General features: G+C 45.6%; 2 protein-coding genes across 3 annotated transcripts in view; both read left to right on the forward strand.

The window, feature by feature from the left end:
- Nucleotides 1-1,271, forward strand: part of DSCC1 (DNA replication and sister chromatid cohesion 1) — a 30,118-nt gene extending 28,847 nt beyond the window's left edge. For both annotated transcript variants that reach the window (XM_066578504.1, XM_066578505.1), the window contains one exon: nucleotides 882-1,271. In XM_066578504.1, the coding sequence (XP_066434601.1) occupies nucleotides 882-990 (109 nt within the window). In that variant the 3' untranslated portion in view covers nucleotides 991-1,271. The remainder of the gene's footprint in view (nucleotides 1-881) is intronic.
- Nucleotides 1,272-5,111: 3,840 nt separating this feature from the next.
- The window catches only part of TAF2 (TATA-box binding protein associated factor 2), a 127,712-nt gene continuing 105,577 nt past the window's right edge, over nucleotides 5,112-27,246 (forward strand). The window contains exons 1-8 of the mRNA XM_066578507.1: nucleotides 5,112-5,330; nucleotides 5,691-5,745; nucleotides 9,781-9,941; nucleotides 10,353-10,471; nucleotides 15,443-15,584; nucleotides 16,016-16,247; nucleotides 17,627-17,811; nucleotides 19,022-19,135. Of these exons, the coding sequence (XP_066434604.1) occupies nucleotides 5,278-5,330; nucleotides 5,691-5,745; nucleotides 9,781-9,941; nucleotides 10,353-10,471; nucleotides 15,443-15,584; nucleotides 16,016-16,247; nucleotides 17,627-17,811; nucleotides 19,022-19,135 (1,061 nt within the window). The 5' untranslated portion in view covers nucleotides 5,112-5,277. The remainder of the gene's footprint in view (nucleotides 5,331-5,690; nucleotides 5,746-9,780; nucleotides 9,942-10,352; nucleotides 10,472-15,442; nucleotides 15,585-16,015; nucleotides 16,248-17,626; nucleotides 17,812-19,021; nucleotides 19,136-27,246) is intronic.

Consider the following 27,246-nt stretch of genomic DNA (forward strand, 5'->3'; position numbering starts at 1 on the left):
CTCGAGATGAAAGGTTCGGGTGCCGGCGGCGGGCAGGGAGCTGCGGGGGAGAGCGGAACGGAGGGAAGATCTCTCTCTCCCTTTCCCCCACCCCCTCCCCCCGCTCCCTCCTGCTGACAGCCGCTACTCACTGTTCCCCCGCGTCGGCACCCGAACCTTTCATCTCGAGCGGGCAGGTACTCGATAAAGGCAATGCTCGCTCGAGCAATTGCCTTTACCGAGTATACTCGCTCATCTCTACTAATCAGCCCATTGGTAGCTAACTAGCTTCATTTGCATGTATTTAGAGAACAGCGGGTGGTTTGTTCTCTAAATACATTGCTATTGTTCTACAGTGGGACAGCTGCTGAAAGAATGTTATCAGCGCTGCCCACGTGCCATCTCTCTTATCAGGGACAATGGATTTTAAGCTGAGCTGAACTCAGCGATCGAAGAAAAGTGCACGATGGGCACACTCTTACACACAATGATTATCGCTCAAAAGATGGCTTTTGAACGAAATTTGACGGATAATCGTTGCGTGTAAAAGGGCCTCTAGACATGCGGAATACTATCCCGGGGCGTTTGAAAGCACCCTGCTTTGATACTGTTGACTGCGACATCTAGGATTGAATCTTAGAGAGATTCCCTGCAGGCGACGACACGCACAAAGCTCTTGGACCTGCAATATCCTTGTGCTGCACATTTCCACCTACATAGTAAATGTATAAAGTGGTGCAGCAAGGGGTTAAATTCCTGTAAATTTAAATTGCCTTGTATATGAAAAGTGTGATTTTTGTTATTTCCACCTGGTGTTTTCCGGTGCTCCCGGCAGACAGTCCGCTGTACGTCTATATGTCTGGATTGACGTTCTTCTTTCTGGTCTTGCTCTATTTTCCCAGGGACCTGTGCGCAGAGAAGCAAACCATCGGAGCCCTGCTGACCAAGTATGCCAGATCGTCTCTTCAGAATGGCGTTAAAGTGTTTAATTCTAGGCGGCCGCTTTCTTAAAGCCATGTTCTCGCGATGTAAACTCGTTTGGATTCCTTGTATTTAAGATGTTGTTGTATAGTTGCGTTAGTTTGTGTTTTTATGTGACCCTGTCCGATTTCAAGAAAACTCCTTTTGTTAATCAGCTTTTGGAGCCCCCAACAAAGCTGCTTTATTTCTGCTACTTGCTCAATAAGCTCCTCTGTAGAGCTGTAAAAGTAAGAAATGTGCACAGAATGTTGCAAAACTAAAAATGCCATCTTGTAAAAAAACCCAAACATGATTAAAGTATTTAAACAATGCCTTTTTTTTTTTTACACGCTGAAAAAGTCTTTGTAAAGCAGGCCTTAAAGGGGCTTACCGGGCCAAAACTATTGACCAGCTATCCTGTTGCACAAGATTCCCAGCAATCAGCCGATCACCCGGCCCACTGTCAGTGCAGCCGGCTGGATGTTGTCATCAGGGCTTGGGAGCAGAAGTGCCTTAAAGGGGTTGTCTCACGGCAGCAAGTGGGGTTATACACTTCTGTATGGCCATATTAATGCACTTTGTAATATACATCGTGCATTAAATATTGACCATACAGAAGTTATTCACTTACCTGCTCCGTTGCTAGCGTCCCCGTCGCCATGGATCCGTCTAATTCTGATGTCTTCTTGCTTTTTTAGACGCGCTTGCGCTGTGCGGTCTTCTCCCCTTCTGCTCGGTCCAGGCACGAGCGGCGTTCTGGCTCCGCCCCCTTCTACACATCATCACGTAGCTCCGCCCCATCGCGTGTGCCGATTCCAGCCAATCAGGAGGCTGGAATCGGTAATGGACCGCACAGAGCCCATGGTGCACCATGGGAGAAGACCCGCGGTGCACCATGGGAGAAAACCACAGTGCATCCCTGGGAAAGGACCGGCGGCCATCTTGGGAGAAGATTTTTTAAAGTCCTTATTTCGTCGGATCGGTAAGTAGCAAGCGGCTTAAAAACCGCTTTACTTTGCTATTTTATGCCAGGGGGGTGACAGGGGGAATGGGGTAAGGTAAAATTTTGAGGTTTGCCGCGAGACAACCCCTTTAATGCGTTCAATAGTTGCTGAAGCCGGCTGCTCCTCCAACATTATGGTTGGATGTGGAAGTGTATGAGGAGACTTCCGATTCCATTGACTTCAATGGGAGTGAAGCCTGCTAAGGCACTTCTGCTTCCAAGCCTCGATGACGACATCCAGCCCCACTGCAGTGACAGAGAGGATAACTCATCAAGTTTTTGCCTGGAAAACCCCTTTTAGAGTGCGTTCACATGTAGCTGATTTACTACGGATTTTGTTGCAGATTTGCATTAACACATTACATATAACGGGATCTATTGAATGTACACTGCAAATACACTTTGTAAAAAATAAATAATCCAAAAAGTTGTTTTGCTGCAAAACCCGGCATGCAGTTCCATCTCAGGTAGATATAAAAATGATGAGAGTTGTGGTGATTAGATGAACGGTCTTGTCACCTGAGGCCCTAAAAGTGGTTCCCCCCCCCCTTGCCATATAAAAGGCTCACAGAGACTCCTTATGTGTCGTGGCCTCTTCTTCTGCTTGTGTAGAGCTTGTTGACCACTCGATGCCTCTACGACACAGAGAAGAGATGTCACCCCGTTACCGGAGTCTGAGAGGGGCGCATTATTGGGATGTGAGAGGCAGGATGATCGTATTGATGACTTGTTCCCCACTGGGCCGTTCTGACCAGACGGTTAGGAGGTGTTGGGACTAGTGGATGCGTGAGGGCACACAAGGTGACCGGGCTCCCTCAAGCGATCACCAGGAGAGAGGAGCGTCTGGTCACTAGACGAGTATGAGCAGCTCCAACTGTGAAGTTGTCCGTCCAGAGGCAGGTGGCGCCATCATTACAGCTCACCAAGTTAGCTGGAACCATTTTCTGGTCTTTGGATGAAGGATATTTGGTCTTGTGGCGCCTATTGAATGTACTGTCTTTGACATCCACCATCGCCTCCGTTTGCAGTTGTATCATGGATGATGAAACTGGACGCTACGGAGTGGATTCGGGTTCTCTTCATCAACGAATCCACGATTAGTTTGAGGCACGGACGATGGCTGTGTTTGTGTCTGTAGACCTCGGGGTGAGCGCCTCAATCCTGCCTTTGTTGTGGAGCGGCACACTGCCTCCTGCTGGTGTGATGGTCTGGGGGGCCATTGCATATGACAGTCGGTCACCCGTAGTAGTGGTATGAGGGACAATTACAGCTCAGCGACATCCTGCAGCCACATGTGTTCCACTCATGGCGCTTCCAAGAGGCATTTCCCAGCAGGATAATGTTCATCCGCACACACAAGGGAGTCACAGGAATGTCCCCACAACATTGTCACACTTCTGTGGCTGCCCGGTCACCAGATGTATCACTGATAGAACATGTATGAGATCATCTGGGATGCCAACTTCTACATACTAAGAGTTTGCATAATCTAGAAGCTCAAATGGGGACTGATGTGCTGCAGGACACCATACAGAACCTGTATGCCTCCATGCCTGCCTGTATCACATCTTGTATCCAAGCTAGACGTGGTACAACAGGGTACCAGAGCCTCCGTGCCAGCCTGTATCACATCTTGTATCCAAGCTAGAGGCGGTACAACAGGGTACTAGAGCCTTCATGCCCAATCGTATCATATCTTGTACCCAAACTAGATGCAGTACAACAGGGTACTAGAGCCTCCATGCCCCCTGTATCACATCTTGTATCCAAGCTAGATGCAGTACAACAGGGTACTAGAGCCTCCATGCCCACTCTGGTTTTTTAATATATATAACATTTAGTATACTTTATCACTTGCAGTGTCATTTAGGCCTTTTTCACACAGGTGATTTTTAACTCCAGGTGCTTGCTGCGGTGTTTTCCCGGTTAAAGAGCAGAAATCGGACAGATTTGGCGTGCTTTTTTCCCTCTCTTCTAGTTCCTTGGTGGAATATAAAAATACAGAAATGTGAACAGAGCAAATGACAACAGTGCAAAACTGTGACAAATTCCCTAGGGCTTACACGTGTTTGCGTGTAAAAATCAGCACGCACATTGCGCAGAGAATGGAGCCCATTGGTTTCACTGTCACTTTTGCACAAGAATCTCGCGTGCAAAAAAAAAAGTGACCCGCTCTATTTTGGTGCACATTTGCACACCAAAGACATCCTCAGCGTCTATGGGGGTACACAACGGCACAATTACACGGGGAAATTGAGAACACCGGGGACTAATTAGGCTGCACAGCCTTTTAACTCACAGCGCGGGTGTGTCCTGCGCCAATGTGATTGATCCCCAGCAGCGCAGAAAGTACAGTAAAAAGCACAGATACATTTGTGCGATAGCGCAACTTTTTGCACCTTTCTGCACCCCAGAACCCATTTATTCACCACAAAGTGCCAACACGCCCATCTACACGGGATGATTACCGCTCAAACGATTTTCAATGAGAAGCCTTGCGTGGCACGGTGTACGATGTGCTCTCTGGCCCCGTTGAGAACAATGGGCGATGCGAACGCCGAGATCGGACGTGCTGTGACTTTTTCCAATGCTATGCAATGCGCTAAAACATCTTCAAAAGAATGGAGTTCAGATTTGTACAAGATGTTGTCGGCCGTGGGAGCGCGACCGTAGCGGCTCAACGGGAAGATCTGTGCGCCCACCCACTGAGATATACGTGCAAATTACAAGCCTAAAATTGGCATGGCGACTCAATCTGTGCCCAAATTTCGCCATGTGACCGAGGCGACTTTGGCCACCGGAGTCGCTGGACTGAAGTCGACAGTCTCGGACGGGAGTCCTGGAGCAACTTGCAGATCGCAAGAGAACTGGGTTGGATGTTTTCACTGGCGCCACACTGAGCCCCAACTGACACAGCAAATACACAAGTCCACACAGCGATCTCCCATCCTCGTACTACAACCCCCTGCGGACTCTAGGTGTCGAGCAATTGTGTAAATATGCCGCATATCCTTCTGCAAGCAGACGCACCGGCAGCGCTGAGGGGCCGGTATATCTCTGAAGCGGATTTTGTGCGATTTCCTGGCAGATTACGTTCCCGAATCAAAGATGGCGGCCGAACTGTCATCACGTGATCAGTGGTGCTCTCGCGAGAAGCAAAGTCTGCGGGAAGCGGAAGTGCCGGCTGTGGCGCTCAGAGCGGGAGGAGAGGAGCCTGTACTGGAGACAGCGGTGACTGGTAACCATAGCAACAGCGCCGCTCCTCATACCGGGGCCCCCGACGGCCACAGAGCCCGGGATATACCCGAGGGGCCACAGCGGGAGGAGCTGCCACCATGAACAGGAAGAAGGGAGACAAAGGCTTTGAGAGCCCCCGACCATACAAACTATAAGTATCTGTGCTGCATGTTGTACATGTATGTGTGCTCCTCCCCCTGTCATGTGTACACGTATGCACGCTCCCCCCCCCCTGTGTGTATACGTATGCACGCTCCCCCCCTGTGTGTGTACACGTATGCGTGCTCTTCCCCCTGCCATGTGTACATGTATGTGCGCTCCTCTCCCTGACGTGTGCGCTCCTCCCCCTGTCGTGTGTACACGTATGTGCATACAACTCTACCTGTCATGTATGCACGTGTCATGGGCGCTCCCCTCTGTCATATATGTATTGCATTGTGTGTAGCGCAGCCGGTGATCCCTCCATGTTTATTACATGTATGTAACATGACGTCTTTGTTTCTCCCTCCACGACGCACCAGGTCGTCTGCATCAACAACATCAACTTTCAGCGGAAGTCTGTGATTGTGAGTACCGCCGCGCCGCCTCATCTGTTGCCCTCCGTGACTGATCCGTGTCCACGGCTGCCGCCCGCCGATGTTCACCTAGTTTTTTAAAGTTTAAAAAAATTTGGAGAGAGCAGCAAATGGTTAAAAGTAAAGTACGGCTTGTAGATGCGCGGCTCTGACTCCCCGCCGCTGCGCTCCGCAGCAGGAACGACCCGGCCGTCCGCAGGCCTCCTTAGACTTGCTGCAGTTTTTTTTCCTCTAGAAACATTAGTTCAAATAGTAAATCAGTGGGAATATATTCTATCCTTTTAGCTTAAAACGCTTTATTTCCATCTGATTTTTGAGTGATTTATTTTATTTTTTTTCCCTGTAAATTGGATGAAAAAAAACGTTCATGTGAATAAACCCGAACCCGAAAGAATCCTCGCAGAGTCCTGTGCAGAATTTTCTGTCTTTTCTGGGTATCCGCACACAAGCGATTTACATAATTTTCAAGCACAACTGGCATTGGACAGCATGGACACCCATCCGTGTGCGGTGCGATCTGCGGCGTACCGCACACTCACATGTATGATCTGCATCCGAAATCAGACACAAATGGGACTTGCTGCAGTTTTTTACCTGTCCTACTAACAATAACACACATTTAAACGAATGGGTTATCTGTCTGTTCGACTTTCGAACTGAAAATATTGATCTGAAAATTGGATGAAGAATGGTTTGTGTGTACCCGGCCTCGGGTGACAGGTCCCTTACCCCTCAGGAGCGCGCCGTAAAGGCCAAGCTTTCATTGTCGCATTGCAAGAGTCGTAACTCGTTGACGGCCGGATGAGGGCTTTATTTCTTTTTTGGGCCAAGTTGTACTTTTTGGGGACAATTTTTTTTATACCTGCATATGTTGTATAACTTTTATTACTTCTTGGAGGGGCGGGGAGATCAGAAAACCGTTCCATTCTGACATTACTTTTTGGGGGTTTTTTTTCAGATCATTCGCTATTCAGTAAAAATAACATGATAGTTCTCTTATCTGGAGCGGCACGGTTACTGTGATATTAAGCTTAGAGATTTTTTTTTACTACTTTTGCACATTAAAAACACATTATTAAAGAGAAACAATTGAATCTGCGTGGCCGCATTCTAAGGCCGTATTCACATTCATCAGGATTTTGTGAGCCAGAACCAGGAATGGGTCCAAAATACAGAAGAAATGCGAATCTTTCCGTTCTACTTTCTCTCCACTTCTGGTTTTGGCTCACAAAATCCTGCTGCCACATCCGCCCGTGTGAAGGAGCCCTGAGACCTGGAACAGTTGTGTTTTCCAGCAGCGGAGCCGTGTGAGGTCTTGTTTCTTGTGGGCAGACCTGCAGTTTCTGTTGATACGGTTTTGATGTACTTGTGGCTTTTGCATTGATTTTTATTGTTTGTTTTTTTACGCGATCAAAAGTAATATAGGAATTCTGACATCAGTTTTTAAAATTATTTTTACTGTGTTCACTGCGCGCCATAAATAACAAAGTATTTTCATTCTTTGGGTCATTGCGAGCGCAGTGATACCCATTATGTGCTGCTTTTTTAAGCATATTTTATCCATTTTGAAATGGGTTTTATAGGGAAAATGTGTGTGTTTTTTTAAAACTGGATTGTATTACACTTTATTGAACACTTTTTTACACTTAGTCTCTGAAGGAGGTCTACTAAGGCTTGAAGATGTGATCATTTGATCGCTAGGATAGTGCACTGCATTATTTATGTAGTGCATTCTACTAAGCCTATGACAGCAGCCTATTAGGCTGGGTTCACACTGGCCTAAATTGCTACAAATTTTCAGTGCCGGAAGTCTGCACGGCAATTTCGCCCGCGTCTTCTAATCACGGGATTAGCCAGAAAAGTGGACGAAATTTTGCCAAAATCTCGGCCACACGCTGCGGCCCGATCTGTTGTGGCCAAGCTGCACGAAAACTGACATGCAGCGCGGAATTCAATTCCGCAGCACGTCAGTTATTTTCTCGTTTCCGCTGCGGCCTCTCCTCTTTATCAGGAAAGAAAGCCACTGCGGAATGCTGACGGCGAAACCGCTCCGAAACCTGCGACTAAAGGTTGCAGGTTTTGAAGCTGCGCTTATCCAGCGGAAATCTCACAGTTTTTCAGTGTGCCATTCCACGAAAATTCCGCTGGAATTCCGCCCCGTGTGACCCCAGCCTCAGACTCTGCCGGAGGCGGGGTCTAGTGGGCTAAGTTACATAGCAAACATGGAGGCCTTTGTCAGGCTTCCAGTTTCCATGGGAACACATGGAAGGGTGCCGATGGGTGACTGCGCCCCCTCACCCTATCATCTGCTTACATGCTGCAGTTGCTATTGATTGTGGCATGTAAGGGGTTAAACTGTCAGGATCTGAAGTTTCTCTGCTCCTGGCAGTTAGAGCAGGAGCCTGGCTGTCAGTAGTCAGCCAAGCCACTGCCTTAAAAAAATGTATGTGCAGGTTTAAAACCCATTAGTGAGGTCAGTAAAAAGGCGTATTGGCCATCACTAAGGGGTAAAGCTTCCATGACAGCCATTTACGTTGTCAATTGTGGGCATTGGTGCTATGCCTACATAACCGCAACGTGAGCCCAGCACTGACTGAGTGACAGCTGGACTCTAGTAGTAATGTCTGGGATCAGGGATATTGATGATGCTGGCCGTTGAACCCCTTCACTCTCGAGCTGTTTTTTTGACTATTTTATTTATCCTTCAACACAGCTACAGAGGGGCTTGTTTTTGGCAGGACGAGTTGTATATTTTAGGCCCCCTGTCCACGGGCGTGATTCCGCCGGCGGTAAATCGCCGGCGAATCACACTGTCTGAAGTTTTCCATAGTGTTGCTGTGGAAAGTGCTGGCCCCCTGTCCACGAGCGGAGAATCATTGCGATTCTCCGCTCGCGGCCGGCAATTTGCAGTATGCAGCAAATTGCCGTGATTCTCCGTGGTCAGCCTATCTGTCTGATAGGCTGATCTGTGGGGAACCGTCTGCCGGCTCCTGCTCCCGGGCCGCGGCTCCTGCGGCGGCGATCTGGCGCTGGATACCGCAACGCCCGTGGACATGGGGCCTTAATGGTACCACATAATGTACGGAAAAACTGAAAAGAAATTTAAGTTGTGTGAAATGAAAAAAAACGCAATTGCACAATTATTTTTTATGCTTTGTTTTTGTTGTGTTCTTGGTGCAATAAAATGACTTGTTAATTTTTCTGTTGTGGTTCAGTACAGTTTTACTACTTAAAAAAAAAAAATGTGGTGACAGAGAAGCGGCCCCTTCTGTCTACTGGCTTCTGTGAGGCTCCTATTGAAATCAATAGGAGCGTTATACCGCACTTACCACGGCATTCAAACCACTGCGGTAAATACGGGAAAAAGGCGCCTGTGTGAGAGCGGCCTAAGAGTACCTACTGTAGCATGAACTCCCAATACGGCTCTGAGTGTTGTGTCTCAGCAGCTGCCGGCTCAACTGACTATTGTGTAGGGTATTTTCACTTCATGCGATTGCAAATTTGATAAGTAAAAGTCGGTCTGTTTTCTTTTTTTTCTTTTTTTTTCCCTGCGTTTTAGTGATTTTCATTTGTTTTGCATGTGAGTTAAAAATAGAAAAAAAAATAGCTTCCTTGTTCCCTTTTTAAATGCATCCGCAGACTTGAATGGGCAATTCGGGTGCAAAAACCGCACCAAAACAAGCCCATGTGAATATCCTCATTCAAATGCATGTGTTCTGTCGTTGTGCGATGTCAGACATGGATTTTCGATCTGTAAGCTGCACATAAACATTGTGTGCAGAGTTCTGCACTCTCACTTTATTATCATGCTAGTTGCGTTATATTGCACAGTTTTTCAGCACACTCTGCTTTGCGGTCCCCTTCCGTCCGTATTTCATCCTATGGAATTTTATTTTAATCATGTTTTATAATTAAGAGTAATATTTGATTTGCTGAGATAGTTTGTGGGGTTTTCCTCTCTATCTGCCAGAGCTCATCCTGTGATAGTGAATGAATATTAAACCTTCATTTCTCTGTTGCGTTCAGGGGTACGTGGAGCTGACCATTTTCCCCACAGTCACCAATCTGAACAGGATCAAGCTGAACAGCAAGCAGTGCAGAATTTACCGGGTGAAGGTGAACGATCTGGAAGCGGCATTCATATACAACGACCCCACGCTGGAAGTGTGTCATCACGAGTCCAAACAGTGAGTGCTGCTGAATGGGAATGGCTGGGAAGGGGCCAGAGGAGATGTTAATGATGTATCCACAGAATATATCATCAATTACTGTTCAGTCTGACAGCTAAGACCCCGCTCCATTCACCACTAGTGCTGAGCTGCTGTGTAACAGCGGCTTCCAGTCTGGTTGACTCAGACTGACCATATATTACATGGTTGCCCATTCATTTGAATGCCGACCATGTAAGATTACATTTTCCCTGCAGCCCTCCGAGGATTTAGTAGCCAGCCCCACATTGGTCTTTGTAGAGAGGTAGTCTTGAAGCTATGATCCTTCGACTGGGTGCAGTTTGGGCTCTTCCTATCAAAACTAGGGTAACCATTTCTGTATCAAAATGCTCATTATTAGTCTGTCTCTTCTTTTTACCTTCCCTTTAGACGCAACCTGAACTACTTTTCCAATGCATACGCAGCAGCTGTCAGCGCAGTTGACCCGGACGCAGGAAATGGAGAACTCTGCATCAAAGTTCCATCAGAATTGTGGAAACATGTTGATGGTAATGTGGACAGACAAATACACTTTTGCCCTGATTAATTATAGCCCTTGCACCAGTTTTGTGGTGTAATGGGCTGGTGTAGCTTTGATTTCTGGCACATAGACAGCTGTAAGATGCACCAGGAGGGTGCATTACTAAATCGGGGCTTTTATGTGTCAATTCTTTACAATTTTCCATACCTCTGCTTACTCTGAGTAAATGCTTGCATCCAGAGGCCTACTACCTGTTCTCTCTAAAGTGACCCTCTGGTCCTGGACAAATAAAGATGGCCATACTGTGCATTAGTATAAATTGGTAGTCTAATATACTTCATGCTGCTCTGACAGCCAGGAATGCTCACGTGGGCAGCACTGGCCAATAAAAGTAGCATGTAGGGTTAATGGTGCATACTAATGCACAGCGTGTATTAGGTAGTCAGAGAAGCAGTTTAGCCATCATTGTTTATCCAGGCCTGGAGGGTCTCTTCAAAGGGAACTTATCACTTTGAAAATAAAAGCTCAATCTGCAGGCAGCAGGTTATAGAGCAGGTGGAGCTGAGCAGACTAAAGGGGTTGTGCTAAGTTATAAGCTTGTCCCCCTATCCACAAGATCTGGTTGGGATCCAACCAGTGGGACCCACACTGATTTCAAGATTGGGGTCCCATAGGTAATTTCAATAGGAGCACCAGAGATTGCCTGTTCTTTGCAGGGACACTCATAAGCGACCACCGCTCTATTCTTCCTTGGAACTCCAATTCTTGAGATCAAAATGTATCCCAGTGGAAGGACCCCCATCGATCATAAAGCTATTTCCTATCCTGTGGATAGGGTTTAATGTTGTATCTTAGTGCAACCTCTTTAATATACAGTTTTGTGGGATAAGATTTAGTATTGGTAAAGAACATCTTGAATCAGCTGTGCGCCTGGTGATATGGCCCCTGACTGGTGCCTCCAGACAGGGAGTGAATGTAAGAGATGGCCACCAATTCACACTTAAATACATGGTGTAAATTTCTGTGCACCATTTTTTCCACTATGGAAATTCTTACAAAGTTTACTCCTTTCATTTTATTTGCATTCTCCGGGTAGCTGTGAAGGTCAATATTATTTAATAATGGTTCCGCCAGGGTCACATCCCGGCTTTCTCAGACTCCTGGCTTTGAAGTCTGTGAATATACACTCTTTGTAAAAAATAAAAAAAAACCCTGCCCCTAAAAGGAGTTATGTAAAGGATTAGTAATAAATGGTCTTGTCACCTGAGCCCTAAAACTGGTCCCCCCCCCCCCTTCATGGCCTTTAAAAAGCCAGCTGAGGCCCTAAAAGTGGTTCCCCTCTTGGCCTATAAGAGGCTCTCATAAGCTCCTTGTGTGTCGTGGCCTCTGCATCGTAGAGGCATCTAATGGTCAACAAGCTCTACACAAGCGGAAGAAGAGAAGAGATTACACCCCGTTACCAGAGTCTGAGAGGGGCGCATTATTGGGATGTAAGAAGCTGGTGTCCTATCGACAAATTGCCGCCACCTGGCTGTTCTGACCAGACTGTTAGGAGCTGTTGGGACCAGTGGATGTGCGAGCGCACACAAGGTAACTGGGCTCAGGATGCCCTTGACATAACACCAATTGAGAAGATTTTCTGGTCCTTTGACGATTATGAGCAGCTCCAATTGTTTAGTTGTCCTCCATCCAAACACAGGTGGCGCTATCGTTTTACCCCTAAGTCTGTCAGCACCATTTCTGACCAGACTGTTAGGAGTTGTTGGAACCAGTGGATGCATGAGGGCACACATAAGGCGAGTGAGCTCAGATCAACCTCGACAGACCACCAGTTGAGAAGATCAGCTCCAACTGTTTATCTGCCATCCAGAGACTGATGGCATAATTTTACAGCTCCCCGTGTCTGTCAAACTCATTTCCAGGTGCTTGGCTGATGGTCATTGAGTCTCAAGGTGCCTATTAAATCTTTGACACCGACCATCGCCTCCAATTGCAGTGGTAAACTGGACAGTAGGGTTATGAGCTTTTTCAAATTTGAAAGCCTGTGGTGGCAAACTATGACTTTTAGCATGTAACTCTCAAAAACGATTTTCATTTTGTTAAATTGTAAAAAAAAAAACCCTCTGCACCTAACAAGATGTTGTTTTAACCTTAAGCATAAAATTATGTTTTAGCCTAGCATGACATTATATTGGGTGTGGGAGGTTTTTACATGACCAGAGGAAAATAACACCGGAAAACTAACCTATAGGCAAAAGTTCATGAAATGCAACCTCAGCAAAATTTATATTTTGAAAAAAGTTTAAAAAGTCATAACCAATCGGACAGCTACGGAGTATAACTGGGTTGTTTTCAGCGACTAATCCAGGTTTAGTTTGGGCACTGACGACAACCATGTTTATGTCTGGAGACCCAGGGGTGATCGCCTCAATCCTGCCTTTGCTGTTGAGCCGCACACTGCCCCCACTGCTGGTGTGATGGTCTGGGGGGTCATTGCATATGACAGTCGGTCACCCCTAGTAGTGGTATGAGGGACAATGACAGCTCAGCGATATGTTCAGGACATCCTGCAGCCACATGTGTTCCTCTCATGGCGGCTTCCAAGAGGCATTTTCCAGCAGAATAATGCTCGGCCGCACACACAAAGGGGTCACAGGAATGCCTCGATAACATTGCCACACTTCCATGGCTGCCCGGTTGCCAGATTTATCACAAATAGTACAGGTATGGGACCATCTAGGACACCAACTTCGACAGCCTACGGGTTTGCATGATCTAGGGGTTCAGTTACAGCAAATGTGGAACAATACATTGCAGAATACAGTACAGAACCTTTATGCCTCCATACCTGCCCGTATCACATTTGTATACTAGCTAGAGGCAGCCCACCTGTACCAAATCTTATATCCAAGCTAGAGGCTGTACAACAGGGTACTAGAGCCTCCCTTCAATGGGTGAGTTTCCCACTATAAATTATCCTTTTCTTCTGATATTGTAATCACTTACAAGTTACAACATTACAATCACACAGAGAAAGTTTCATTCCATTCCCGCAACTTCTTTGGATTGTGTTTTTTTTGTTTGTTTTTTTACAATGAGTGTATATGGAGTAACTAGTAATTATTAGGAAATTAGTGCATCTGTGCTACATGGTACACTCATTATGATTCACAGACATCACACACATAGCTCTATTACATCCATCCTGATTCCCACACATGACACAAACAGGTCTGCTACATCCATGGTGATTTCTACACATGACACATGCAACTGTATTACATTCATTCTGATTCCCACACATTACACACACACAGCTCTACTACATGCATGCTGATTCCCACACATTATGTAACGGTGTCTTCAGCAGCATCCAGGGTTGTTGAAAAATTTGCAGTAACTTCTTAGAAATTTAAAACTTCACCTTTAATCCATTTCGCATATAAATACAGCAACGTTTATATGCGAAATGGATTAAAGGTGAAGTTTTAAATTTCTAAGAAGTTACTGCAAATTTTTCAACAACCCTGGATGCTGCTGAAGACACCGTTACATATCTTGATTGACTGTGGATGGGAGGTCTGCATCCATTTTCAGCTTGGCACCCAGTGAGCCCATTCAGCTCTAGTGAGTATTTCTCTCCTATATATCTGTTGTGCTGCGATTATTACAACATATTGGGATTCCCACACATTACACACAAAGCTCTAGTACATCTATCCTGACCCCACACATTACACACACAGCTCTACTACATACACAGCACTACTACATCCATCCTGACCCCACATATTATACACGCAGCTCTACTACATTCATCTTGACCCCACACATTACACACACAGCTCTACTACATACACAGCACTACTACATCCATCCTGACCCCAAACATTACACACACAGCTCTACTACATCTATGCTGACCCCACACATCAAACACAACTCTACTACATACATCCTGCTCTCACACATCACAAACACAGCTCTACTACATCTATGCTGATTCCCACACATTACACACACAGCTCTACTACATCCATCCTGACCATACACATTACACACAGCTCTAATACATCCTTCCTGACCAAACACATTACACACGCAGAACATTGCACACACAGCTCTGCCCCCATACATCCATCCTGACCCCACACATTACACACACAGCTCTACTATATGCATCCTAATTCTCTTACATTACACACAGCTGTCCTACATCCATCCTGATTCCCACACATCACACACACAGCTGTGGTATACCCATATCCATTCTGATTTCGCGACATCACCAGCACAGCAGACTCCTGGATACAGGGATCACCCGATGGTCATGTGATCCCTGACTTCACCCACACAGGTGATCACATGATGGTGACGTCATCACAGGTCCTGGTAGCTGCTGTCAGCTTATGCATTATACAGTACTTTCTACCAAACTGCAGAATGGCTCCTTCCACAGCAGCCATGTGGAAGTGACGTCACCGCAGGTCTTTCAGCCCAGATCATCTGTGGTTGGCGGTAGGTCGGTGTCTTCTGTCAAGACCGCTAAGTTGTGTCTGAGATAATAACTGCTTACTTGTATTCTTATTTTGTTATTTTTGTCCTCCCCTTCCAAGAGCCCTAACTTTGTTCTTCTGTGGTTCAGGCTCTGTGTTTTATATATACTGTTGGACCTGTGATGATGTCACCAGGGGCGGAGCATGAGAAGCGCACACACAAACCTACATACGCACGGTCAAGTGGGTGTTAGTAGTTTGATACATGGGCAAGTGAGAGATCTGTATATATAGGCTAAGTCTACTCCAATCCCATCTATCCCTATGGCAATATCTTCAATGAAAAGCTCTGGGAATCCGGTTGTTCTACTGATTGATTGGGGTATAACCACATGACCCCCTACCAATACTATCATCTGCCATGTTTCTGACATTGTAATAATCACTCATATTGTAAGTACTCTGCACTGAATAGTTGCAATTCTTTCTTCTCAATCTTGTAGAATTAAAAGTGCTGAAAGTGTATATCGAGTTCTCTCTGGACCAGCCAAAAGGTGGCCTTCATTTTGTAGTTCCCAATGTGGAAGGAAGTATGGCGGAGAGAGGGGCTCATGTCTTTTCCTATGGATACCAAAATTCTACCAGGTAACAATATCTTATATTGACATTCTGTCAAGCATTTAGATGTCTTCACCTCAATACGTTAGATACAATTCAACCCATTCACTTCACGGGAACTTCACCTTTAATACCAAGCCTGGCCACTGCAGTGGGAACAGAGCTGTCTGCTTTCTGCAGAAATCAGCTTAGTGCATAAACACAATGGCCCGAAAAACAGCTGATTAGCAGTGGTCCCAGATGCCAGACCCCCATGGATCTACTATTGATTACCCATCCTGCAGATAGTTTACAACTGGAAAACTCCATTAAGCTTCAAATTAGGCCAGCCCAGTAGGGGTTAATGCACGGATATTTTTTAAAACTTTTATCCATTGATCAATTTGCATTCAGTGAAGAGCTTCAAACCTGTCCTGTGTCTTTTTGGATTAATTGCTTTGTGTCGCCTTCACCTTCAGGTTTTGGTTTCCTTGTGTGGATTCCTATTCGGAGCTATGCACCTGGAAGTTGGAGTTCACAGTAGATGCCTCCATGGTGGCCGTGTCCAATGGAGATCTTGTGGAAACTGTTTACACCCATGACATGAGGAAGAAGACCTTTCATTACACACTAACTATCCCAACTGCATCTCCCAACATTTCTCTTGCAGTAGGACCCTTTGAAATCCTTGTGGACCCTTATATGCATGAGGTAATAATAGTATGTGACCCCCTACTAAAGGGCCTTTTACATGAGGTGATTCTCACTTGAATGAATGTCTGTCTGAAGATTTGTTCGCAATCATTGCCCCGTGTAAACCTTTCCTGCGATTGAGCGAAAAACAGTAATTCGCTTGTTTGTCATTCATCGCATTGTTTATGTGGACTTAACCCTTTGCAATCCAATTTTGGATTCAGGTTTTCCTAGGGGGCTTTCACTTTCTTCCATTATACAATGGCGCCATCTGCTGGCTAGAGTCAGTACTGGACACACTGGAGAGGCCCCCGACAACAGAGCGGCCAGTAATCTACAGTAAGAATACCCTGCTGGATGTCTTCCGACATCGGAGCTGTAAAGCCCTCAATCAGAATGTCTTTAGACAGACAGTGGATTGGAAAGGGTTAAAAGTTATGGTTTGCCTCCAAATTTTGAGAAAAGTTTATTTTATTTGTGAAGATACAATAAAATGTATTCTCTCATCTGGCACATTCATGGCATGTACACAGGATATGCAATATATGCCTGATAGGTGTGTGTCTTGCATCTAGTAAAAGGGCGATCTCTTTTAAGGTATTTTAAAGCTAAAAAAGTTTTTCAAAAGCTGCTCACCATGGTGGAAAACCATGAAAGAAGGCGTAATCTCTTCATTCGATCCTCTGATGCTTCCATTCTAATGATCCCCCGCTGCTCTTTATTTTCTTGCTGAGGCAGCGATGACCTTACCAGCAATAGGCACATCAGACCACTGCAGCTGATCACTGGTTTGCTTCGTCCAGGTTTGAGGCACAACCGAAATCCTTCTTTTTGCAAAGCTTACAGAACTTGGAATATCGATGTAAGAAGTGTGTTGACATCAGTGGAATAAATGTAAAGTTTCATCTTCCTATCTCGTTTCTTTCTGAGTAAAGCCAAAGCCTTATCAGCAGCCCCTCGTAGCTGCAGCAGTCGTGTGTCCCATTGTTGGGTCATCATTGCTTCTGCAGCAGAGAGCAACTGGGCATAGTCAAAACAGCGGTGACAGGGATTGCCTTAGGGAGGTACATCTTTTATGCTTTTCCACCGTGCTGAGCGGCTCTCCAGAATTTTTTCTTTCAAGGGTAACCAGGGAACTTGAATGGGGCCAGGCTCAAGTTTTCTGCATATTGGTTGCAGCTGTATATAGGGTAAACAGTGAAGCAGACACATCACAGAACTACACTATCACCTTGACCCCATCATTCTCAGGATCAGTGAGGGTTCCAGAAGACAGACTCCCACCAATTATAAAGTGATGGCATAGCCCGTCCTAGATGCAGAAGGATCTGTATGACTCTCTCAGAGATGTGTTGTATTCATTACCAGGTGTACGGTATTCTCATTTTCTTTTCTAGGTGACCCACTTCTGTCTACCTCAGCTGCTCCCACTCCTGAAGCACACAACCTCTTACCTCCATGAAGTGTTTGAGTTTTATGAGGAGATTCTTACTTGCAGATACCCTTATTCCTGCTTCAAGACTATATTTGTAGATGAAGCCTATACGGAGGTCACCACTTATGCATCAATGAGTATTTTCAGGTCAGTCTTTCCATGTAGCTTACATTTTACAGTTTGTTGAACATATCATTTAAAAACTTAGTGTTTCCCATTAGCAGAGAATGAAGAGAAGTAAGAATATAGCCAGGACATATTGTTATGGTTTGGCAATTCTTTATTTTACAGGGGTTAGCCAGGCTTTATTAAAATTGTAATTACACCACCAAATGCCAGTCTCTGTTTACATTGGCTGGAGAAGTTGCATGCTAATGTAAACTAAGGCTTGACTCACGCGGGTGTTTTTTTTTTGTTTTCAACACCCGCTAAAAACGCTGCACTAAGGCTCCATTCATTTCAATCAGGCTTCTCAGACAAGCATTTTAGCGCACGCTAAAACAAGCACTGTATTTTCTATTTTGGGTGGTTTTTTTTTTCATTTTTAGGGTCTGAACGCTGGAATACCCACTGATTGCCACAAGGGGAGTCTTGTAGCCCCCGCTGCATGACTAGCAATGGATAGAGCAGAAGTGTGCATGCTTGGCCACTGCTCTAATTATTTCAATAGAACTGCTGGAGATAGCTGAACACTTGTACTCCTCTATATTCATTTCCAGTCACACGGAGGGACTTGTGAGGGGGGGGTAATTAGTGATGGTCCCAGAGTTCAGAGCCCCACTGATCAAATAGCTATGCCTTATCAAAATACTAAGGACCACCTGTCCGTGACTGAGTTACATGCCCCGCCCATAATCACATGATGGTGATGTCATCAAAGGTCCTAAAGCATACAACATGCAGAGCCTGACAGCTGCCGTGTGTTCACAGGACCTGTGATGATGTCATCGTCATTTGATCAGTCACCTGAGCTCTTTGTCTCTGAGTTAGTTACATGCTCCTCCCCTGATCACATGACAGTGACGTCATCACAGGTCCTTCATCCCTGTGCAGATTATGGGCGGACTACATTCCCTACAAACCCCGCAGCCTCAGTTGCTATGGAATACTAACAACCACCTGTCTGTAAGTGAGTGACTATGTGTTACATGTGAAGATGCCATCGTCATGGGATCAGTCATCGGGGCTCTGAGCTCCACCCCTGATCACATCACAGGTCCTTTACTTCATTAAAAACCTGCAGAGACAGACAGCAACCGTGTGCTTACGGGACCTGTGATGATGTCACCATCATGTGATCAGTCACCTTTAATTTGTTCCTTTGGATATATAATTTTTTAAAATACTTTTTTCTTAGCACAAACTTATTGCACAGCGCTGTGATCATTGACCAGACGCCGTTGACCAGAAGATTCCTTGCTGAGGCTCTAGCCCAGCAGTTCTTTGGTTGCTTCATTTCCAGAATGTCTTGGTGAGTGAGACTGCTGCTTCTTATTTTTACCACTAGAGGATTTGTGGTACCTACTAATATTTTTTTCTTGAGATTTTCCACCTTTCAGAGTGTGTTTTAGATGATGTTCCTCTAAGTACAGCCAATTGAAGAGGGTCTTGCATTAGGTAATCCTGCAATTTCCTTGTATCATTGGAGTACCCACCCAGTATCTAATCACCAGTATTAGAAACGAAGCATTGAAATCAGTTGCTCATACATGTAATGTACTAATGTGTTGAGTGCTTTGGAGTAAGAGCTGACCTTTTGTATTTCTTCACTCTCAAAGTGGATAATTCTTTTCATGGATTTAGAAATGTTCTTAATTAAAAATGAAACTGTGTTCATATAGAGCAGATATCGCAGCACCATTTTGTGTTAAGTTGTATGTAGATACTCGCATTATATTATTTAACTAGCTGATATACCCCGCTTCGCCAGAGTTAAATTGGTACCTATTGTTTGCACGGAAAATTTTATGAAGTCAAGCTTATTTTAGAGTAACTGAGAAATAAAATACGTATACACATAGAGAAGTGTTAGATTCTCCTCAGGCTGCATGTACCGATGTCCCTCTGCAGAATGTGCCACCCCTCCTACTCTCCTCACTTTTTACCGTTAACACCCATTTTTAGAACAATTTAACCCCAGACTGGAGGTTGCAGCTGCGTCTTAGCCTTAAGCCTCTTTAACACGAGCTACAAAACACATGTATGTGAAGCACACGGTTTCAAATGGGTTCTTCCGCATGAGATATGTTTTGTAGCCTGAAAGAACCCATTTGAAACCATAAGCTTCACATACATGCGTTTTGTAGCAATGATTTTGTAGCCCTTGTGAAGGAGGCCTTAGGCTTCCTACACACAGGCGACAAAGTCACGTGATTTTCACGCTTTGCAACAATGCTACAAATCACATGTATGTGAAGCCCATACATTCCTATGGGTTCCTTCACATGGCGATGTTTTATATAGCATGCAACATTGTAAGTCAAAAACCCCACGAGTTTTGCGATATGCACGCGACCTGCGAGGTTTTGCAGCCCATGTTTTTCTCAGAGTCTAGCTCTCTGTAGCATTGTACGAAAACGTGATTTTCGTGTGGTGCGATGCAACTTTGACAGTAGGAAATCCTACTGTCAAAGCCCTAAACTAAGCCCTAGCTGCCGGGAAAAAAAACACATATATCACCTCTCTGGCGCTGTCAGGATCCGCTGCATCTTCTGCCTGGTCCCCGATACTGTTGTACTCCATCTCTTCTGGCCGAGATTGGAAAATCCCCACTTTCAGGAAGCGCTGCCTCTGATTGACTCGGGGTTGCAGCTCAACCAATCAGAGCCAGCTCTCGATGAACCAATCGTAGCCATTCATTGGCTGTGGTTGGTTCATCAACCGCTGGCACTGATTGGCTGAGCGTCACATAGCTCAGCCAGTCAGTGGCAGCGCTTACTGGAGGCGGTGATTTTCCAACCCCCAGCCAGAAGAGCTGCTGAAGAACAGTGCCAGGGAACGGAAGAGAAGATGCAGCGGAGTCTGACAGCGCCGGAGAGGTGATGTGTGGGGTTTTTTTTTAATGCAGCTAGGGCTTATTTTCGGGAAGAGATTATATTTCAAGCCCTCACCCGTAAATCTTCACACATAGTGCAACAAAGTCACACAACTTGGCAGCACCACAACATCGCGGTATTACTGCAAGAAAACGCAGCGATATCGCAGGGACCACCGATACAATATCTGCAGTCCATGACTGCTTCTTTATGTACTTTACAGCCTTTCAGTATATGCACACAGAGATCAGTTAGATTCTCCTCAGTATATATACACAAAGGTCAGATATATTCTCCTCAGTATATACACATAGGGGTGAGGAAGATTTCTCCTCGGTATATACACAGAGGTGAGATAGATTCTACTTAGTATATACACATAGTAGTCAGTTAGATTCTCCTCAGTATATAGACATAGAGGTGAGGTAGATTCTGCTCAGTATATACACATAGAGGTCAGTTAGATTCTCCTCAGTATATACACATAGAGGTGAGGTAGATTCTGCTCAGTGTATACACATAGAGGTGAGGTAGATTCTGCTCAGTATATACACACAGAGGTGAGGTAGATTCTGCTCAGTATATACACAAAGAGGTGAGGTAGATTCTACTCAGTATATACACACAGAGGTGAGGTAGATTCTACTCAGTATATACACACAGAGGTGAGGTAGATTCTGCTGAGTATATGCACACAGAGGTGAGGTAGATTCTGCTGAGTATATGCACACAGAGGTGAGGTAGATTCTGCTCTGTGTATACACATAGAGGTGGGGTAGATTCTCCTCAGTATATACACATAGAGGTGGGGTAGATTCTCCTCAGTATATACACATAGAGGTGAGGCAGATTCTCCTCAGTATATACACACAGAGGTGAGGCAGATTCTCCTCAGTATATACACACAGAGGTGAGGCAGATTCTCCTTAGTATATAAACATAGAGGTGAGGCAGATTCTCCTTAGTATATACACATAGAGCTGAGGTAGATTCTCCTCAGTATATACACATAGAGGTGAGGTAGATTCTCCTCAGTATATACACATAGAGGTGAGGTAGATTCTCCTCAGTATATACACATAGAGGTGAGGTAGATTCTCCTCCAGTATATACACATAGAGGTGAGGTAGATTCTCCTCAGTATACACACATAGAGGTGAGGTAGATTCTCCTCAGTATATACACATAGAGGTGGGGTAGATTCTCCTCAGTATATACACATAGAGGTGGGGTAGATTCTCCTCAGCATATACACATAGAGGTGGGGTAGATTCTCCTCAGGATACACACATAGAGGTGAGGTAGATTCTCCTCAGTATATACACATAGAGGTGAGGTAGATTCTCCTCAGTATATACACATAGAGGTGAGGTAGATTCTCCTCAGTATATACACATAGAGGTGGGGTAGATTCTGCTCAGTATATACACATAGAGGTGGGGTAGATTCTGCTCAGTATATACACATAGAGGTGGGGTAGATTCTGCTCAGTATATACACATAGAAGTGGGGTAGATTCTGCTCAGTATATACACATAGAGGTGGGGTAGATTCTGCTCAGGATATTCACATAGAGGTAGGGTAGATTCTGCTCAGGATATTCACATAGAGGTGGGGTAGATTCTGCTCAGGATATACACATAGAGGTGGGATAGATTCTGCTCAGGAGGTACACACACAGAGGTGAGGTAGATTCTGCTCAGTATATACACATAGAGGTGGGGTAGATTCTCCTCAGTATATACACATAGAGGTGGGGTAGATTCTCCTCAGTATATACACATAGAGGTGGGGTAGATTCTCCTCAGTATATACACATAGAGGTGGGGTAGATTCTGCTCAGTATATACACACAGAGGTGGGGGTAGATTCTGCTCAGTATATACACACAGAGGTGGGGGTAGATTCTGCTCAGTATATACACACACAGAGGTGGGGGTAGATTCTGCTCAGTATATACACACACAGAGGTGGGGGTAGATTCTGCTCAGTATATACACACACACAGGTGGGGGTAGATTCTGCTCAGTATATACACACACACAGAGGTGGGGTAGATTCTGCTCAGTATATACACACACACAGAGGTGGGGGTAGATTCTGCTCAGTATATACACACACACAGGTGGGGGTAGATTCTGCTCAGTATATACACACACACAGGTGGGGGTAGATTCTGCTCAGTATATACACACACAGAGGTGGGGGTAGATTCTGCTCGGTATATACACACACACAGAGGTGGGGGTAGATTCTGCTCGGTATATACACACACAGAGGTGGGGGTAGATTCTGCTCGGTATATACACACACAGAGGTGGGGGTAGATTCTGCTCGGTATATACACACACAGAGGTGGGGGTAGATTCTGCTCAGTATATACACACACAGAGGTGGGGGTAGATTCTGCTCGGTATATACACACACAGAGGTGGGGGTAGATTCTGCTCAGTATATACACACACAGAGGCGAGGTAGATTCTGCTCGGTATATACACACACAGAGGCGAGGTAGATTCTGCTCGGTATATACACACAGAGGGGGGTAGATTCTGCTCGGTATATACACACACAAAGCGAGGTAGAGTCTGCTCGGTATATACACACACAGAGGTGGGGGTAGATTCTGCTCAGTATATACACACAGAGGGGGGTAGATTCTGCTCGGTATATACACACACAAAGCGAGGTAGAGTCTGCTCGGTATATACACACAGAGGTGGGGGTAGATTCTGCTCAGTATATACACACAGAGGTGGGGGTAGATTCTGCTCAGTATATACACACACAGAGGTGGGGGTAGATTCTGCTCAGTATATACACACACAGAGGTGGGGGTAGATTCTGCTCAGTATATACACACACAGAGGTGGGGGTAGATTCTGCTCAGTATATACACACAGAGGTAAAGGTAGATTCTGCTCAGTTTATACACACAGGTGGGGGTAGATTCTGCTCGGTTTATACACACACAGGTGGGGGTAGATTCTGCTCGGTATATACACACACAGAGGCGGGGGTAGGTTCTGCTCGGTATATACACACACAGAGGCGGGGGTAGATTCTGCTCGGTATATACACACACAGAGGCGGGGGTAGATTCTGCTCGGTATATACACACACAGAGGCGAGGTAGATTCTGCTCGGTATATACACACACAGAGGTGGGGGTAGATTCTGCTCAGTATATACACACAGAGGGGGGGTAGATTCTGCTCGGTATATACACACACAAAGCGAGGTAGATTCTGCTCGGTATATACACACACAGAGGTGAGGTAGATTCTGCTCAGTACATACACACAGAGGTGAGGTAGATTCTGCTCAGTACATACACACAGAGGTGGGGGTAGATTCTGCTCAGTATATACACACACAGAGGTGGGGGTAGATTCTGCTCAGTATATACACACACAGAGGTGGGGGTAGATTCTGCTCAGTATATACACACACAGAGGTGAGGTAGATTCTGCTCAGTATATACACACAGAGGTAAAGGTAGATTCTGCTCAGTTTATACACACACAGGTGGGGGTAGATTCTGCTCGGTATATACACACACAGGAGGGGGTAGATTCTGCTCGGTATATACACACACAGAGGTGGGGGTAGATTCTGCTCGGTATATACACACACAGAGGTGGGGGTAGATTCTGCTCATTATATACACAGAGGTGAGGGTAGATTCTGCTCAGTATATACACATAGAGGTGGGGTAGATTCTCCTCAGTATATACACATAGAGGTGAGGTAGATTCTGCTCAGTATATACACACACAGAGGTGTGGGGTAGATTCTGCTCAGTATATACACACAGAGGTGGGGGTAGATTCTGCTCAGTATATACACACAGAGAGGTGAGGTAGATTCTGCTCAGTATATACACACAGAGAGGTGAGGTAGATTCTGCTCAGTATATACACACAGAGGTGGGGGTAGATTCTGCTCAGTATATACACACACAGAGGTGGGGGTAGATTCTGCTCAGTATATACACACACAGAGGTGGGGTAGATTCTGCTCAGTATATACACACACAGAGGTGGGGTAGATTCTGCTCAGTATACACACACACAGAGGTGGGGGTAGATTCTGCTCAGTATATACACACACACAGAGGTGGGGGTAGATTCTGCTCAGTATATACACACACACAGAGGTGGGGGTAGATTCTGCTCAGTATATACACACACACAGAGGTGGGGGTAGATTCTGCTCAGTATATACACACACACAGAGGTGGGGGTAGATTCTGCTCAGTATATACACACACACAGAGGTGGGGGTAGATTCTGCTCAGTATATACACACACACAGAGGTGGGGGTAGATTCTGCTCAGTATATACACACAGAGGTGGGGGTAGATTCTGCTCAGTATATACACACACAGAGGTGAGGTAGATTCTGCTCAGTATATACACACACACACAGAGGTGGGGTAGATTCTGCTCAGTATATACACATAGAGGTGAGGTAGATTCTGCTCAGTATATACACATAGAGGTGAGGTAGATTCTGCTCAGTATATACATACACAGGTGAGGTAGATTCTGCTCACTATATACACACAGAGGTGGGGGTAGATTCTGCTCAGTATATACACACAGAGGTGGGGGTAGATTCTGCTCAGTATATACACACACAGAGGTGGGGGTAGATTCTGCTCAGTATATACACACACAGAGGTGGGGGTAGATTCTGCTCAGTATATACACACACAGAGGTGGGGGTAGATTCTGCTCAGTATATACACACACAGAGGTGGGGGTAGATTCTGCTCAGTATATACACACACAGAGGTGGGGGTAGATTCTGCTCAGTATATACACACACAGAGGTGGGGGTAGATTCTGCTCAGTATATACACACACAGAGGTGGGGGTAGATTCTGCTCAGTATATACACACACAGAGGTGGGGGTAGATTCTGCTCAGTATATACACACACAGAGGTGGGGGTAGATTCTGCTCAGTATATACACACACAGAGGTGGGGGTAGATTCTGCTCAGTATATACACACACAGAGGTGGGGGTAGATTCTGCTCAGTATATACACACACAGAGGTGGGGGTAGATTCTGCTCAGTATATACACACACAGAGGTGGGGGTAGATTCTGCTCAGTATATACACACACAGAGGTGGGGGTAGATTCTGCTCAGTATATACACACACAGAGGTGGGGGTAGATTCTGCTCAGTATATACACACACAGAGGTGGGGGTAGATTCTGCTCAGTATATACACACACAGAGGTGGGGGTAGATTCTGCTCAGTATATACACACACAGAGGTGGGGGTAGATTCTGCTCAGTATATACACACACAGAGGTGGGGGTAGATTCTGCTCAGTATATACACACACAGAGGTGGGGGTAGATTCTGCTCAGTATATACACACACAGAGGTGGGGGTAGATTCTGCTCAGTATATACACACACAGAGGTGGGGGTAGATTCTGCTCAGTATATACACACACAGAGGTGGGGGTAGATTCTGCTCAGTATATACACACACAGAGGTGGGGGTAGATTCTGCTCAGTATATACACACAGAGGTGGGGGTAGATTCTGCTCAGTATATACACACACAGAGGTGGGGGTAGATTCTGCTCAGTATATACACACACAGAGGTGGGGGTAGATTCTGCTCAGTATATACACACACAGAGGTGGGGGTAGATTCTGCTCAGTATATACACACACAGAGGTGGGGGTAGATTCTGCTCAGTATATACACACACAGAGGTGGGGGTAGATTCTGCTCAGTATATACACACACAGAGGTGGGGGTAGATTCTGCTCAGTATATACACACACAGAGGTGGGGGTAGATTCTGCTCAGTATATACACACACAGAGGTGGGGGTAGATTCTGCTCAGTATATACACACACAGAGGTGGGGGTAGATTCTGCTCAGTATATACACACACAGAGGTGGGGGTAGATTCTGCTCAGTATATACACACACAGAGGTGGGGGTAGATTCTGCTCAGTATATACACACAGAGGTGAGGTAGATTCTGCTCAGTATATACACACACAGAGGTGAGGTAGATTCTGCTCAGTATATACACACACAGAGGTGGGGGTAGATTCTGCTCAGTATATACACACACAGAGGTGGGGTAGATTCTGCTCAGTATATACACACACAGGTGGGGGTAGATTCTGCTCAGTATATACACACACAGGTGGGGGTAGATTCTGCTCAGTATATACACACACACAGGTGAGGTAGATTCTGCTCAGTATATACACACACACAGAGGTGGGGTAGATTCTGCTCAGTATATACACACACACACAGGTGAGGTAGATTCTGCTCAGTATATACACACACAGAGGTGAGGTAGATTCTGCTCAGTATATACACACACAGAGGTGGGGGTAGATTCTGCTCAGTATATACACACACAGAGGTGGGGGTAGATTCTGCTCAGTATATACACACACAGAGGTGGGGTAGATTCTGCTCAGTATATACACACACAGAGGTGAGGTAGATTCTGCTCAGTATATACACACACAGAGGTGAGGTAGATT

This window comes from Eleutherodactylus coqui, chromosome 9 (assembly GCF_035609145.1).
Source record: "Eleutherodactylus coqui strain aEleCoq1 chromosome 9, aEleCoq1.hap1, whole genome shotgun sequence".
Classification (NCBI taxonomy): domain Eukaryota; kingdom Metazoa; phylum Chordata; class Amphibia; order Anura; family Eleutherodactylidae; genus Eleutherodactylus; species Eleutherodactylus coqui.